The sequence below is a fragment of the Camelus dromedarius genome, chromosome 3 (assembly GCF_036321535.1).
Source record: "Camelus dromedarius isolate mCamDro1 chromosome 3, mCamDro1.pat, whole genome shotgun sequence".
NCBI lineage: Eukaryota > Metazoa > Chordata > Mammalia > Artiodactyla > Camelidae > Camelus > Camelus dromedarius.
In genome coordinates this window covers 115172384-115187294 of record NC_087438.1, presented here as the reverse complement: position 1 = coordinate 115187294, position 14911 = coordinate 115172384, and the positions used below count along the sequence as shown (strand labels likewise).

Below are 14911 nucleotides of genomic sequence, written 5' to 3'. Positions count from 1 at the left end.
TCCTTTTTCTTTTTGAGATAGAAGAAAAGTCATCTTTGGGAAAAGATGTTTCCAAATCACATTTTGTTACATTTTGGTCCATTTTCCCTGATATGTAGGGTGTTTTAAATGGATCTATTAAATATATATATCATTATGGTCCAGCAAATTGAAAGGTGACACACACTCAACTCTTTTAAATGTTAAAGAGTGTACATATTTTATTCATTCTGTTTGTGAAAAAAATCATAAATTGATTTTCCAACCTTGTTTCCCCAAATACTGCATGATCCTTATTTTATAGTCATGAGGTAACTGAGTATGTCAAGAGGAAAAGCAGATCTGTACTTTTCAAACCATCTGATAATTCACAAGTTGACGCAGCCAAATGGAAATTGGTAGACATGCAAACAAGTTTGCGGTTTATGAAACAAATTCAGCAGGGCTCTGCTTACCCCCAAACACCCAGCCCAGTCCCTCCTGTTGTTAGGGCATAGGACATTCCACTTAGATTGACACCACTCAGCTCACCATCCTCACTGGTTTCTCTACCTCCAGTCTTGCCCTTCTCCAAATGAGTGCCACCATTTTAACATTTCTGAAGTGCAAGTCAGAGAATTTCACTCCTGTTATTAAAAGCGTGGGCCATTAAAGGGCAATAAATGAGGATATAAAGTGAATCAGGAACAGATACCATTGGCATATCTATCTCTCCTGCTTGGCCAACCGTTTGACCTTTACTCATGGTGTTACTTTTCCAAAATGGCATCCAATTCCTGTGCAAGTCCCCCCACGCTAGCATTGTGTACTCATCTGAGGGCAGTAACTAGTCACTGCTTAACACCTAGAGCCAGGGTTCTCTCAACTCCCCTTTGTTTGGCTAAACTCACGCATCACAGGTGGAACTGATCTGTCCTTATCGCTTACCCTTTCAACAGGAGCATCAAAACAATCTATGTATTTTGTCACAAATATTTGCATAAATTAAACCTACAGTTCAAATTTGGGAGGGGCAGTAGGCATGCTTAATTTAGATTCTCAACTCACCTATTATTTTTAAAATTATAGTGTAAGAAATTTTTGTCGAGTAAAAAGGATTGGATGTGTGATGCTTTTCCTCTGCTTGCTTTATAAGTTAAATACTTCAGATGAAATCTCAGCTCGGATACCACCTCATGGGGGGGACTGTTCCCTCCGTGATGGAACACCGGGGTTCATGTAACTCCTTCCATTTGGAGTTAATATTTTTTTCACACAGTACCTTATGCAGTTTCGGATTTCCAGTCTACCACGAGTACTAAGGATTTCAGAGAGGCAGCGTTCACTAGATGCCTTCAGGACCCTTCATGGGTTTACTGAGGAACAAAGGGGCCCTCAGTAAAGGTAGGCAGAGGACTGCGTTGTCTCAGAAGTGATCAACCACATAACACTAAGTTATGCCGCTCACACTGCCACCAAGCATAAACTGGGAGCTAAAAATGGGGAGAAATGTTGGACACTTTACTCTTTATTTTTAAGTAATTTCAAGTATACGCTTGCACCACGAATAATAACAGCACAATTAACACGTACAACTTTCACCTAGATTCGTCTGTTAACTTTATAGCCCCTTTTCCTTGCCATATCTTTCTCTCCATCTCTCATCAGTTATGCACATTGTGAACTTTTCCCTCCAAATATTTTAATTATGTATTTTCTAAGAGTATGAATATTCTCCCGCAGAATCACAGTGCAGTTATCAAATTCAGAAAAAAAATGTAACATGAATTCAATACCTTGTAAAAATATTTTGAACACAGAAAGAGTATATGGGGAAAAAAGCTTCCTCTAAAAAGGATGAATGTGGGATAACACACATGGCATGAGAATCTGAAGAATGGCATGGCATAAGATCATAAATTTCTGATATGCAGAGAGTGAAGAAAAACTATTAATGTAAAAAAAGCTTACTTCTCTGAAAGACAGACACCTCATTCAACATCTTCTTTAGAGCCTCCGTGACATCCTTATTCCTAAGACTATAGATTAAAGGGTTTAGCGCAGGAGTGAGTATGGTGTAAAAGGCAGATACAACCATGTCTTTCTCAGGGCTGTGGTAGGAGCTGGGGAGCATGTAGTTGTAGGCAGCAGCCCCGTAGAAGAGGATGACCACAGCCATGTGGGAGGAGCATGTGGCAAAGGCCTTCTTCCGGCCCTCGGCTGAGCTCATCCTGTGGATGGTGAGGAGGATGAAAGAATAGGAGCTTGAGATGACTGTCACAGGGATGAGGAGCATGAGGACACAGCACAGGTACATGAGTGTCTCATACAGGGAAGTGTCTGAGCAGGAAAGCTTCATGACAGCAGGGACCTCACAGAAGAAATGATGGATCTCCCTGGATCTGCAGAAAGGAAAGGTCATGGTGATGGGTGTGAGCATAAAGCCGTCCACCGATCCCAGGATCCAGCAGCCGGACACCAAGAGGAGACACACACGATGGCTCATGAGAACAGAGTAACGGAGCGGATGGCAGATGGCCACATAGCGGTCATAGGCCATGGCAGCCAGAAGGAAATATTCTGAACCTCCTATTGTCAAGTAGAGGAACATCTGCATCCCACATTCAGGGGCTGAGATCTTACTTACACCCGTGATCTGGTCCATGAGCATCTTGGGTACAGTGACAGAAATGTACATCACATCCATGAGAGACAACTGGCTGATGAAAAAGTACATGGGGGTGTGGAGGTGGGTATCAGAGTATATCAGGAGGATCAGGATGCTGTTTCCAGACAGGGCCATCAGGAAAATCACAACAACGACCACACAAAGGAGAGCTGCGTGCTTGGATTGACTGAAGAGCCCCACGAGGATGAAATCCAGCTGTCCAGTGTGGTTGGCCATGGGGTTTCACCTAGAGCACCAAGGAGAGCTTTGTGATTAATAGATCAATCATGGGATACGACCACCTTAAGTGAATATTTAGTGAGCTGTGGTGCATGTGTGTGTCTGTGTGCACACACTTGATGCACAGCAACCCAACTGTGCTAATGGGAGGAAGTGCCATGGGACTGTAGATTCTGGGATCAAAAATTGCCTATAATTCAACAAACTTAGTGGAAAACTAAGAATTCACAGCTGCTGGTTAAGGAACTGGTTACTTATAGTAAAAAGGTAGTCATTGTTATACAAGTCAAGTTGTACCATCCTTTCTGTTTAAGGATCCAATGGGATCTTAAAACCTCTTGGAATGTATTCCATGTGAGAGAGAATTAGAAAGCAACTGAAACATATTTTGGAGTGAAATCCATACCAAATGTTTGAACTTCATCTTCCTGGAGGTTCAGGCCATGCTGTGAGGCTGTGTGGTTGTGTGGAGCAAGCCATGCATCCACAGAAGCAGACTGAGGTCCTCACCGAAAACAAACCCTTTAAATATCCTAAGAGCAGCAAATGAGGAACCCAGATTCTAAGGCGGGACTATGGCTATGAGCCCATATTACCATCTACTCACCATTCCTCTGTCCATTCTGCATAAAAGGGATCCTAATCTCACATCTCAAATACGATTAGGATTAAATGAGATAGAATAATGAAATTGTTTAGAACATTATCAGTTATCGATAAATAAGCACATGTATTGTTAGTTTGGAGTGTTAATATCTATAGTAATTTTTGTACAGATTCTATGTAAGAGATGGCTGTTAACCATTTAAAAAAATTATTTCAGATGCATTACTTCAGTTTGCTAGTTTTATTATTTTATTTATTATTATTATACATACATATACAAATTTGGATAGAATTATTTCTGTAATCCCAGAACACTATATATATATGAATATACATATATATAATTTAGATATATGTAATCAGACTTTCTATAAATAATACAAACTATGTAAGTGTAAATTATATAGATATGGATTTATAAATAGAAGTAAATATATAGCATATTTCTTACTTTAACCCTGGTTAAGCTGAACTTTATGCAGAATCCCATCTCTGTTCTGTCCAGTACAGTCCTCTACAACTTCATCTCCTTAAAGCCCCTACATTTGTTCTGAATCTCAGCCAGAAGAACCAGGATTTAGAAGGTCATTGCCATTTATAAGAGAACCATTTATTTGGTTTATAAACATAGTCTACTTTATTGTCTGTAGAGATCAATTTTTTCTGGAAACAGATGCAGGGAGAAAAACTGAAAAACACTGAGAAATCTCTGACTCCAATTCAAAGTTACATCCTCTATCGTGCTTCTCACAGCATATATCTGTTTTGGACACTGAAGACAAATCCAAGAAAAGTTAAACTTGGCTACATTCAAGGAGGTCACAGTCAGTCTGTTTATTCACAGGAGAAATATACAAATGTGATTTAAAGTAGAATTTTTAAAAGCTGCAAAGCAAATAAGAAAGGACAATAGAAGAACAGATGTTTGGCCTTTCTGAAGAGAATTAGTAACAGCTTCTTCTACATTTTCTCTTGTAGAGATTAAACCTTTGCAAATTTTTAATTTTTGATATGTGAAATGTTTAATTTTATAAATCTTTACCAACAAGAAGGAAATATTGACCCCTTTTTCTCAGAAGAGTTTAGAAGTGTTCAGGATGCAGAAATATCTCAGGAAGAATTTCCAAGTTCCAAATATACTTTATACTCTTGCAATAATTGCAAAGAACAATTAAAATATTCAACTTATTAACTGTCTTGTGTTCTGGGGTGATAAAGCAGTAGACAACACTGAAAATGAATTTGATGCCTTAATATAAATGTCTAACAAATTAACATATCTAACAGGTTGCATTAAAAATATAATATTTCTGTCAGAGTCTACCTAAACTGGTAGATGAAAGCTGAGCTCTGTGCAAAATTTTAAAACAATCCAGTAACCTGAAGACTCACCTGTGGCTGAGTTTCTGTTTGTGGTCAGAGTGAAGTAAGGACCAGTGCAGTGACTGGCACACGTGAAGACCTCAGAGCTGTTTGCTGAATGAGTGAAGGGAGAGCGGGGAGGGCAAGTGGGAGGCAGCAGGTAAATCTCTGCTGCACTTTGGCAAATGGGAATCTCTGTGATCGAGTCACAGTGATCAGCCCACCTGGCACACTGGACAGCCATGGGAATGTTGTCTGAATCATGCAAAGGCAACTAGTCTCCCTGATCACTCTTACCCTTCTTTATCCAATTGCCAGAGTTTAATGTAATTGGAATAGTGTATATTTTTTGAGGGCGGGGGCATTATTACCAGCAGTAATAGAACAGTATCAAACATTTTATGAGGCTGGCAGCATCCCAACGATTATTCTATTTCTTTACCGTATGTTTTCTCCCCAGGATTCTGTGAGGTACGTACTCATCGTACTTTCTCCTTTCGCAAAATAAATAATTCAGGTTTCTCTAGCATCTGCCTAGCATCCCACATGAGCCAATACCGGGTAGGTCTGCTAGGACCCAGTCTTCCCTCCGCAAAGTCTACAATTTGGGTATTAGCCACCCGCTGTCAGCTTCATCTGGGAAACGTAAATGTGACTGAGACACTTATTTCAGTGTTTTAACCACCGTAAGTATCCACATTCAATGTAAAATTAGTGCCTTTTCTTCTGTAAAATCAGTCTCAGAAAAGCAACCTCATCATACAGTACATACATATAGACAATAAAGGAGGAATGTATGTACTTTTGTCCATCAATGATTGGAAATCAAAACCCATATTTTAATATAATGCAGAGATAAATGTTACATAAAAGATTTAATAAAAAACAAAAACTTGCCTTTCTCCATAAAAATAGATAATATGGGAAACATGAGGAAACATAGTCGAGAATTAAGAGTGTGGCAGAAGCAGAGCACGTCAAAACCAATAATTACCCTTTTGATCCAGCAGTTCTGTCTTCTCCTCTGTTTTACCCCAACATCTGATGATGCCAAAAGCCTCATCTAGATGGGATAATGCAAAGTGGCTAGAGTTAATTGTATAAAGAGAGAAGAAGGGTGACGCCATCCCAGGTGATGCTATGCCCGTTAGGGGAGTGAATGAAGGTTTTCTGATGATAAATCCCTCAAGGACCTTCAAGAAGAATGCAATTAAGAGAGCTAAAAATGGTAACAGATATCTGTGTTGCACTTTTCTGGTTTCCTTCTTATGTCTTTAAAAAATTTCCTTTTATTATTAAACTGGAAATCTTAAACAGTATTAACAATCATCTCAAATCTTAGCATCACCAGTAAAATCTTATCAATGAAATAAATGTTCATTCATATATACCTTAGCTTTTTCACATTATAAAAAAATTGTATGTGTGTATACCCTCATTGATTCTTCAAGAATATCTTGTGAGGCACTGAAACATCCCTTGCCTTTCAGAGATACAGATTCTGAAATTCATAGTCTATTTGATGTGTCAAAGAAAAAAGTAAGATCAACTGTAAGGTACTCTCTCAGACAAAGGTTACATCATAATAGTTATGTATTGACTTCAGACTACAAATATTTACAGAATTTATATCATGTACCAGGTAGTTGGGATAAACCAGGGACAAAGACAGAAGCAACCCTACCCTTAATGGAAATTGCAGTCAGATTATTCTGAACTTTTTCCTGTATTTTTGTTCTCAAATTACGTTGATTATTTCTCCACGGCATCCTTTGTCCACTCGGTGATTTTTGTTTTTAAGTCCCGCACTTGGGGGTTGAATCTGCCTGTGCCATCCAGGGTTTCTGCTTGCAGGTGGCTTGTCCTAACCCCTTCGTCACTTGGTTTCTCTTAAGATTCTGAGAGTGAAAGTCCTGGGAGGCACTGGACAGTGTAAGAAAGAAAGAAGTTGCATCTTTTTTCTTGCTTCTGGTGATGGACTCTGGCAGCTTCAGCAGGCTGTATGCAACTGAGGACCATGTGGGCGCTACAGTATTCAGCACCCCAAAGGCAGTTTCTGAGCACTCTCAAGATGCAAGCCTCTGGGATGGGATCCCACCAGCGACCCAGGAAGGCAGCGTCCCCATCAGCTGAGCAATGTGGGCACACGGGGCCCCATTGGTTGATGAGGTCTCCTGGTCCTTGGTTGAAGACACTTCCTCTCTTGCTTCTCCAACCTTCACTTCAGCCATTTGCCAACTGACAAAAGTAACTGACTCGTGCATCAAATCCCTTCTGTTTGAAATGTGTAAAGTGTTTGCGTATGACTGGGCCCTAAACAATGAGGTTAATGTCGTATCAAATTAATTATATCTCAATTACAGTCTCCTGAATATTGAGTAACTATGTTGCATTCAAATTTCTAAATTATAACTTGTATTGAAATAAAAGTGCTTTTATAGAAGGCATTTTCTGAATGTGATTTTTTTCCTAAGTTAATTTACCAGTGGGCATACGATGTTTCAAGGTTCTTTATACACAACACTAAATTGCTTTTCCAAAAACCTCCTGAAATTGTGTTATTGTTACTGAGTCAAAGCTCATTCCACTTGCCACATGACAGGCCAATAATTGGAAAGACGAGGTGTTTGATTAAGGAATAGCAACTTTATTCAGAAATCCAGCAGACCTAGAAGGTGATGGACTAGTGTCCCAAAGAACCATCTTATCAGAATTAGAGTTCAGTCTTCTTTTGTACTTAAATGAAGGGGTGTGGTGGGTTGTTGCAAACTTCTTGGTGCAGGAATCCTTTGTTTTTGCACATGTTCAAGTAGATCTGTTCACAATATTCCTATAAACCTCCAACAAGACAAATTTTTTTTCTATTCTGCAACTTTTTTTTTTTTTTTAATACTCCAAGGATTGGCTCTCTTCCTTGTGACCTGTGAGGTCTTTCTGGTTGCTGCTGTTGGGCCTCAGGTCCATGTTTGGCCATTATCATTCCAGTTTAGGAATAGTCAGGCTTGGAAGCTGCCCAAGGCTGGTCCTAGGGGCTCCTGGGTGCACAGGGAGGGAGGTGCCTTCAGGAGGAAGGCAGTCATGCTTTTTAAAATCTCTATATGAATTGAAAAGTGTTATGCCTTAAAAATCAAGCCTTCCAGAACATTGAGATATTTCAGGCTATAGACAACCTTCGTTTACAAAGGTGCAGAGCCAGCGTGACCGAGCATAGGTGGCAGAGCACAAAGGTTAGAGCAAAAGGAATAGATCCAATGCAGTTTGTTCTTCTCTGTTATAATTCCCACTGTCAATGTCCATTCCACAATCTTGTGCGTAAAGGAGCGATAGCTGTTCTGGCTACTTCCTGATAAGTGGGGGCAACGAGAGGGTGATCATGGAGTGGAGTTGGTCAACCTGGGACTGGAAGTGTTTCTGAGTCCTAAGCTGGTCACACAGCACTCCTGTTTCATGGTCCTGTTACAGTTCTTAGACAAGCATCTGAAACATACACATTAACTCAGCACTTGGGATGAGAATGTTCAGGATACTCTGCCTTATGCTATCTTTATATCCTTCCAACATTTTAGAGCAAGAGGAGTTGTTTCCACCTTCAGTACTTTCCAACAAGTGGCTGTCACTGGTGTAGTGAAGCAAAGAGAAGAACAAAACTCATTATTACTTATCTGTTGGAGGCTTGGCCGGAAACAGTATCTTAAGATCTTCTAATGGTTCATAGACCAAATCTGATTGTCTTCATCCCACCCAGTTTCTGGATGAGCCAATTTTAATCTACCATCTTATCTCAGCTAATTTAACAAAGACATTTGTGTTCAGCATCACCTTATATGGTCCTGTCCACTTAGGGGCACATCGATGTGTTCAGGTCTTTGTTCTCTCCAGGTTTTGAGGAAGACTCAATGCCCTGGCTGAAGCGGGTGCAGGACCACCTCAGTTGAGTGGGCAGATCTGTTGGAAGCAAACTCATGAACAGAAGTTAACAGTGCCTGAAGTCTTAATATTCTTGGTACCTGCTAAGTTCTTTAAGACATTCTCCTGCCCGGGAAGACACCTGGAATGTGCTATTTCAAAAAGGCTTGATTTAAATTTACTTCTGGGACCCACTCTAATCTGTAGCAGGGCAATTGGCACAGCCTTCTTCCATGTTAAATTATCCTCCTGACACATTTTAACAGTTTTCCCTGTTGATTGTGGTCTCCAGAATGAATGCAGTTTCCAGTCAACATGGTACCTGTTGGGTTACACTGGAGACAAAAGTTAAGTCCATTGTAATTCTGAGGGGGTCTTAGGCAATCTAAAGTGAGAAATAGTTTCATTAACGCTGGCTTCAGCTACTTCATTTTTTTTTTTCCTGTCTTGGGGGATATGCTTCTACTCATCCTGAAAAAATGTCCACAAACACTAACAAATGTCTGAAGATTCCCAGCATCCTTGTTCAAGAGGACTTGTATTTGCCACGTGCTTTTGGCCCTTCCTGGGCTACTGTCAGCCCACACTTCTGGTTTTATCTTTTTATAGCCCTCCGGATGAAGAGGTTTTGTCTGTTTGTCCAAGTTTTCCATGAGAGCCACCTGTAGGTTTAAAGCCTGTTCCAGGACAGGGAGTGCTCTGAGATCGAATTATCATTTAGTTTACAGAGACGATCTCAGTTTGGAAGGGAGAGAGGGCCTTTAGGCATGTTCAGAAAACTATGTTTTAACGTCAGGGTTTCTAATTGACCCTCCAATCATTGTAAAAATGATTGTTTCTGTACTTCTGGGGTAAACTGGGCTGTTCTATGTGCTATTTTGGTGCTTAGCATGGAATAATTTGTCCCTGTGTCTACCAAACAAATCAGTCAGTTTGTTACCCACTGTCACCTTTCCCCAGGGCTCCTGTTGGGATATTTGAATTGGGTGTCGTAAATCCAAGGAGACCAGGCTCTTCATTCATCATCTAAACATTCTCCCCTTTTTACCATCTGAAAGGTATCACTGCTTTTCTATTCCTCAGCCCTCTTTTTATTTAATTTGGGGCATCCCAATGTCCTTCTTCTTTACAATAGACACATTGTTCCTTACCTAATGATGGCTTATTTTTCTTAGGGCCTCTTGTCTTTTGGGAATCCAAAGAGGGTGGTCAAAGAAGTAGCATTTCACCTTGCCTCTTCCTTTTTCTGTTTCTGTTCTCTGATGTTGAATACCTTAAACGCAGTATCTTCCAACTGATTCCATCTGATTCCAAATGCACCATCTAGTTTTTGCAATTTTCTTCTGATACCTGGGTTACTTTGCCCAATAAAGGTCATATTTACCATCCTAGCATTTTCAGGGATCTTGGGATCTGCTGTAAGCCTGATAAATTCTTTCCAAAAATTCAGAGGGGACTTCATTTGCTTTTTTACTGAATTTCTTGGATTTCATTCAAATTCTTTTGTTGTCCATGAAAGGTGGTGGGTCATTCGTAGAAACTCAGCCAGCTGGATATTTGCATTTAGGCCCCTTATGGGATAACAGCATAAGAAAAAATTACCCTGCCCCAGACCAAGTCCCTTTTTCCTGGAACCAACACAGGATTTTCAAATGATTCTTATAAGGAGGGGACATTAGTTTCACCACTTTCTGAGACCCAGTGTCGAGAATTAGGGCTGGTGGTTTAGGAATGAGAGGCAGTAGACGGGATTAGATATATTGGAAGAAACTCTCATTCTCTTCCTCTTTTTACTTTCCTTGATGTAATAACACAAATACATGCACCTAGGGGATTTCATTATTCTTCAATGATTTTTCAAAAAATAATCCTAGTGGTACAGAACCATTGAAAGGTCACTGTTGCTCACCATTTTATTGTAAAATCATAAATAGCAACTGATCCTCTCTAGCAATCAAAGGAATGACTCTTTTCCTTATCAACCAACTGGGACTACATTCTGGGCTGGAGCTTTTGATAATTTTTGGAACCAAGTGGAATCTTTCTTTTCTTCCTTGGAATGTCCCACCTTTGAACAAGAACAGACTCTGTGTTGTGTGTGTGTGTGTGTGTGTGTGTGTGTGTGTGTGTTTATGTGTTTCTTTCCTCTATTTGAAATCAGTAAAAAAATTTTAAATATCACAAAACTGATTTGACTGTAAATGGAGAACTAGTACCAAAACAAAGTAAAACAGAAAACCCAAATGACAAACAGAAAACCTTAAGTAAACCCTTACGCACAAGAGCTGTCAGCTCAACCCCCATGCAATGTGACACCTCGGAGAGCTGTTGGATCCACACCAACAATGTCTTTTGTTGTTAATTAACAAAGAGAGAGTGACACTAGGTAATTTCTATTTTAGATACAGAACATGGTACCCAGGATCCCAAAATAATCCTGCAGAATTCCCCTGTGGAGATCCTAACAGGTACTGTGGACAAATATTGTTACAATGAAACATAATGAGACTACTCCAAAATGCACCCTAGAGGACTTTCTTTAGGGTTAAATGAAACCACTTCCATCTTTTAAAGACACAAATAAAACGAAACAAAACAAAACCCAAATGGTGAACACAAATGAAACAAATGAAATTGTTCACAAATCAGGTAAAAGTCCAGCAATTATTTCCTCTTTCCAACAGGGTACCCTACTCAAATACAAAACAAACTGGCTTATTGTGGAGAAACAAAAACCCAAATGAAGGAAAATGAGAATTTCTGGCTCTACACACTGGAGAGATGTAACCTCCTGTACTGCCTGTCAATCCCAGATATCGATTCCTTGCCCCAATCTGTCAAGCCCTGGGGCAGCCGGTGCCACTCTGTAATAGAAAAGAACAAATCTGACTTCTTAGATCCGTCCTTTGGCTCTAACCCTGTGCTCTGTTTCCTGTCCTTAGTCATGTGGGTTCTGCACCTTTTGTAAAAGATTGTTGCCTAGAGCCTGAAATACACAGGAGAGCCCATTCTCAAGGCTCTGACCTTTAAGAGTATAACACTTTCCCATTCATGCAAAGTTAAAATGTTGCAGAATAGGAAATAACATTTGTCTTGTTGGAGGTTTGGAGAGAAACCATGACCTGATCTACAGGGACAACTGGTAGAACAGAGAATTCCGACACCAAAGAAGTTTGCAACAACCAACCACACCTCCTCCCCTTTTTCGTAGAAAAGGAGCCTGAATTCTGACCTGAGTCAGATGGTTTTCTAGGACATTAGTCTGCCGTCTTCTTGGTCTGCTGGCTTTCCAGATAACGTCGTTATTACTTGCTCCAACATCTTGTGTCCCAATTTATTGGCCTGTTGTATGGCAAGCAGTACGAGTTTGGACTTGGTAACAACTTAAGCAAATTTTGACGGGAAGACCCTTAGGAATAGTGGCCCCAGCAGCTGCTCGGGACTTACTCCAAAATTCCCCAAGTAGGGCTTGCTGGCCAGGAGCAACTGGACACCTAGCAGTCTCACCAAAATTTGTTATGAAGTCTATGCTCCCAATGCTTGCCACACAACCGGCCAATAAACTGAGAAATGAGGTGTAGGAGCAAGGAACTGTGGCTTTATTCAGAAAGCCAGCAGACTAAGAAGGTGGTGGACTGGTGTCCCAGAGAACTGGCTTACCCAAGTTAGAATTCAGTCTCCTTTTATACTAAAAGGGGAGGGGATGTGACTGGTTATTGCAAACTTCTTGGTGCAGGAATCTTTTGTTTTTGCACCTGCTCAAGGAGGGCTGGTCACAATGTTCCTATAAATGTTCAACAGGACAGTTACTATTTTTCGCTCTGCAAACTTTGATCTCTTTTTGAATGGAAAAAGGTCATAACTGTAAAGGTCAAGCATGGGAGGCAGAGCATTGAGATATTTCATAATTCTTTTGCAAAGCATCACTAAGCACAGGCAACCGCACAATGGTTACAGCTAAAGGGACAGATCCAATATGGAGTTAGGTTTGTTCTTCTCTTTTATGCTATGATATCAAACTTCACTTGAACTAGCATTTAGGTATATGTGCTTTTCCATCTCAGTTGGTTTGAGAGGATTGTTCATGATTGTTTAACCTGGCTTTGTTGATTACTTACATGTTTATATGATTTTTCATGTGTTTATTCATGTAACTACTCCTTAATGAAACTGTGTTCATATCCTCTGTACATTTTTATATTGAAAGCTTTTCTTTGAAAATATACGTGAATATATTAAGATTAGTAACTTTTTATGAATACTATAATATTTTTACTTCAGTCATGATTTTAATATTTTGCCTCCTAAGAATTTTTTAGTAGTATTTCATTTAATATATGAGTTTAATGATTTCCATTAGCAGTTTTGTGTTTAGAAAGTTCTCACACACTTTGGGAAACTAAAAAAATATTCACCATTACATATTTTTAAGTATGAGCTTGAGAGTATTTTTGTACATTTAACTTCTAATACAGCAATAACTTATTGGGGGTATGGTATGGAATGGATTTCTAAAATGGTTGTTTTCAGGTAGAGACTAAGTTCAAGTGCTAAATGATTAATTTGCTTACTTATTCCAAAATATTTATTTACTACCAGTTATGGGCTTGCTCTATTCCAGGTTCCTGATATTAGAAACAATGATTCGGCCCTCATAATGCTCTTATTCTTGTGGAAAATAAAGACAATACACTACTGAATATGTAATGTTATGTCACATGTTAAAACTAGAGTGAATAAAACTAAAGGTAGGATGAGAGAATGAGAATCACGAGGGAATCTGTTTTATACTGGCTGGTTAAGGCTCTTCATTCAGAATGTGAAATTTTAGCAGACCCAGGAAGGAAACAAGAATTCCAGACATTAAGTATCTGGGCAACAGTATTTTAAGTAGAAGGAACAGAAGGGGTAAAGACTCTGAGACAGAAACGCATTGGACATGTTTGATCATCTGCAAGAATATCTCTGTTCCCAGAGAAAGTTGCAAAAACACAGAAAACCAGGTTGTACGTAGACTCAAGGGGCCGGTCCTCCAGGACTGACAGGGACTTCAGAAGGACCAGCGATCACCAGGGTTTGTTTAAGGAAATGTAAATCCTTTGATCTCTCCATCAACTCTGAATGAGAGCTTTGCTGGTTACGTTAATCCTGATTGGAAGTCTTTCCTTTTCATCATTTTAAGTATATCGTGCCAGTCCTGTGTGGCCAGCAGAGTTTCTGCTGAAAAGATAGCTGATGTGTTTATGGGAGTTCCTCATAGGTTATTGGTTGCTTTTCCCTTGCTGCTTTCAATTTTCACTCTTTATTGATCTTTTGCCATTTTAAATACAGCGTCTTCTTGGGCTGCTATTTGGCTTAATGCTGTGTGGGACTCTCTGCACTTTCTGTATTTGGATGATTATTTTTTTTCCCCAAGATAGGGAAGTTTTCAGCTATTATGTCTTCAAGTACTTTCTCAGCACCGTTCCTCTCTCTCGTCTCCGTCTTAGAGCCCTCTTAAACTGTTATCATTTATTATCATTTTTTTTCCTGTTTAGCATCAGTGATTTCCAATACTCTGTCTTCCAGCTCTGATCCTTTCCTCGGTATAATTTTGTCTACTGTTGACTCCTTATACTGTATTTTTTATTTCAGTTATTGTATTTTTTTAAATCTCTGTTTGGATGTTTTTTGTGTTTTCTAACTCTTTGTTTAAAAACTTTTAGTTTCTTGTTCTTTGTATCCATTCTTCTCCCAAGTTCCTTGATCATCTTTACAATCACTACCCTGAACTCCTTCTCTGGTAAATTACCCATCTCTATTTCACTTAGTTCTTCTTCTGAGGTTTTATTTTGTTCCTTTGTCTGGAACATGTTCCTCTGTGACCACATTTTACTTTTGCTGCTGTTTGTGTTTTTACGTATCTTGCAGGTTAGTTACATTTTCCAGCTGTGGAGAAGTGGCCTTCTGTAGAAGACTTTCCATGCATCCTAGCCACACATTCCCCTCTCAGAACCCAAGCCGCACACTTCAGATCTGTCCCCTATGAGGGCTGTGTGGGCTCTTGTGTTGTGGCGGGCTGACTCTCAGGGTGGTCTAGTAGTCTTGCTTGGCTCCCAGTTTGATTTGTCTCCAAGATGCTCTGTGCAGGGGTTGCTGGCTGCTGGTTAACAGGACTGTAGATCCTAAGAA

The 14911-nt window shown here is 39.8% G+C and overlaps 1 protein-coding gene across 1 annotated transcript; it reads right to left on the bottom strand.

Moving 5' to 3' along the window:
• Nucleotides 1-1909: 1909 nt before the first annotated feature.
• LOC105093542 (olfactory receptor 2T29-like) lies at nt 1910-2863 on the bottom strand. The gene has a single exon (XM_010985413.3). It carries the CDS (start codon nt 2861-2863, stop codon nt 1910-1912), a length of 954 nt encoding a protein of 317 aa, XP_010983715.3.
• Between the last annotated feature and the right edge of the window lie 12048 nt (nt 2864-14911).

Bases quoted from the DNA above. Each gene is read 5' to 3' on its own strand.
- LOC105093542 (XM_010985413.3), bottom strand. From the start codon at position 2,863: ATGGCCAACCACACTGGACAGCTGGATTTCATCCTCGTGGGGCTCTTC.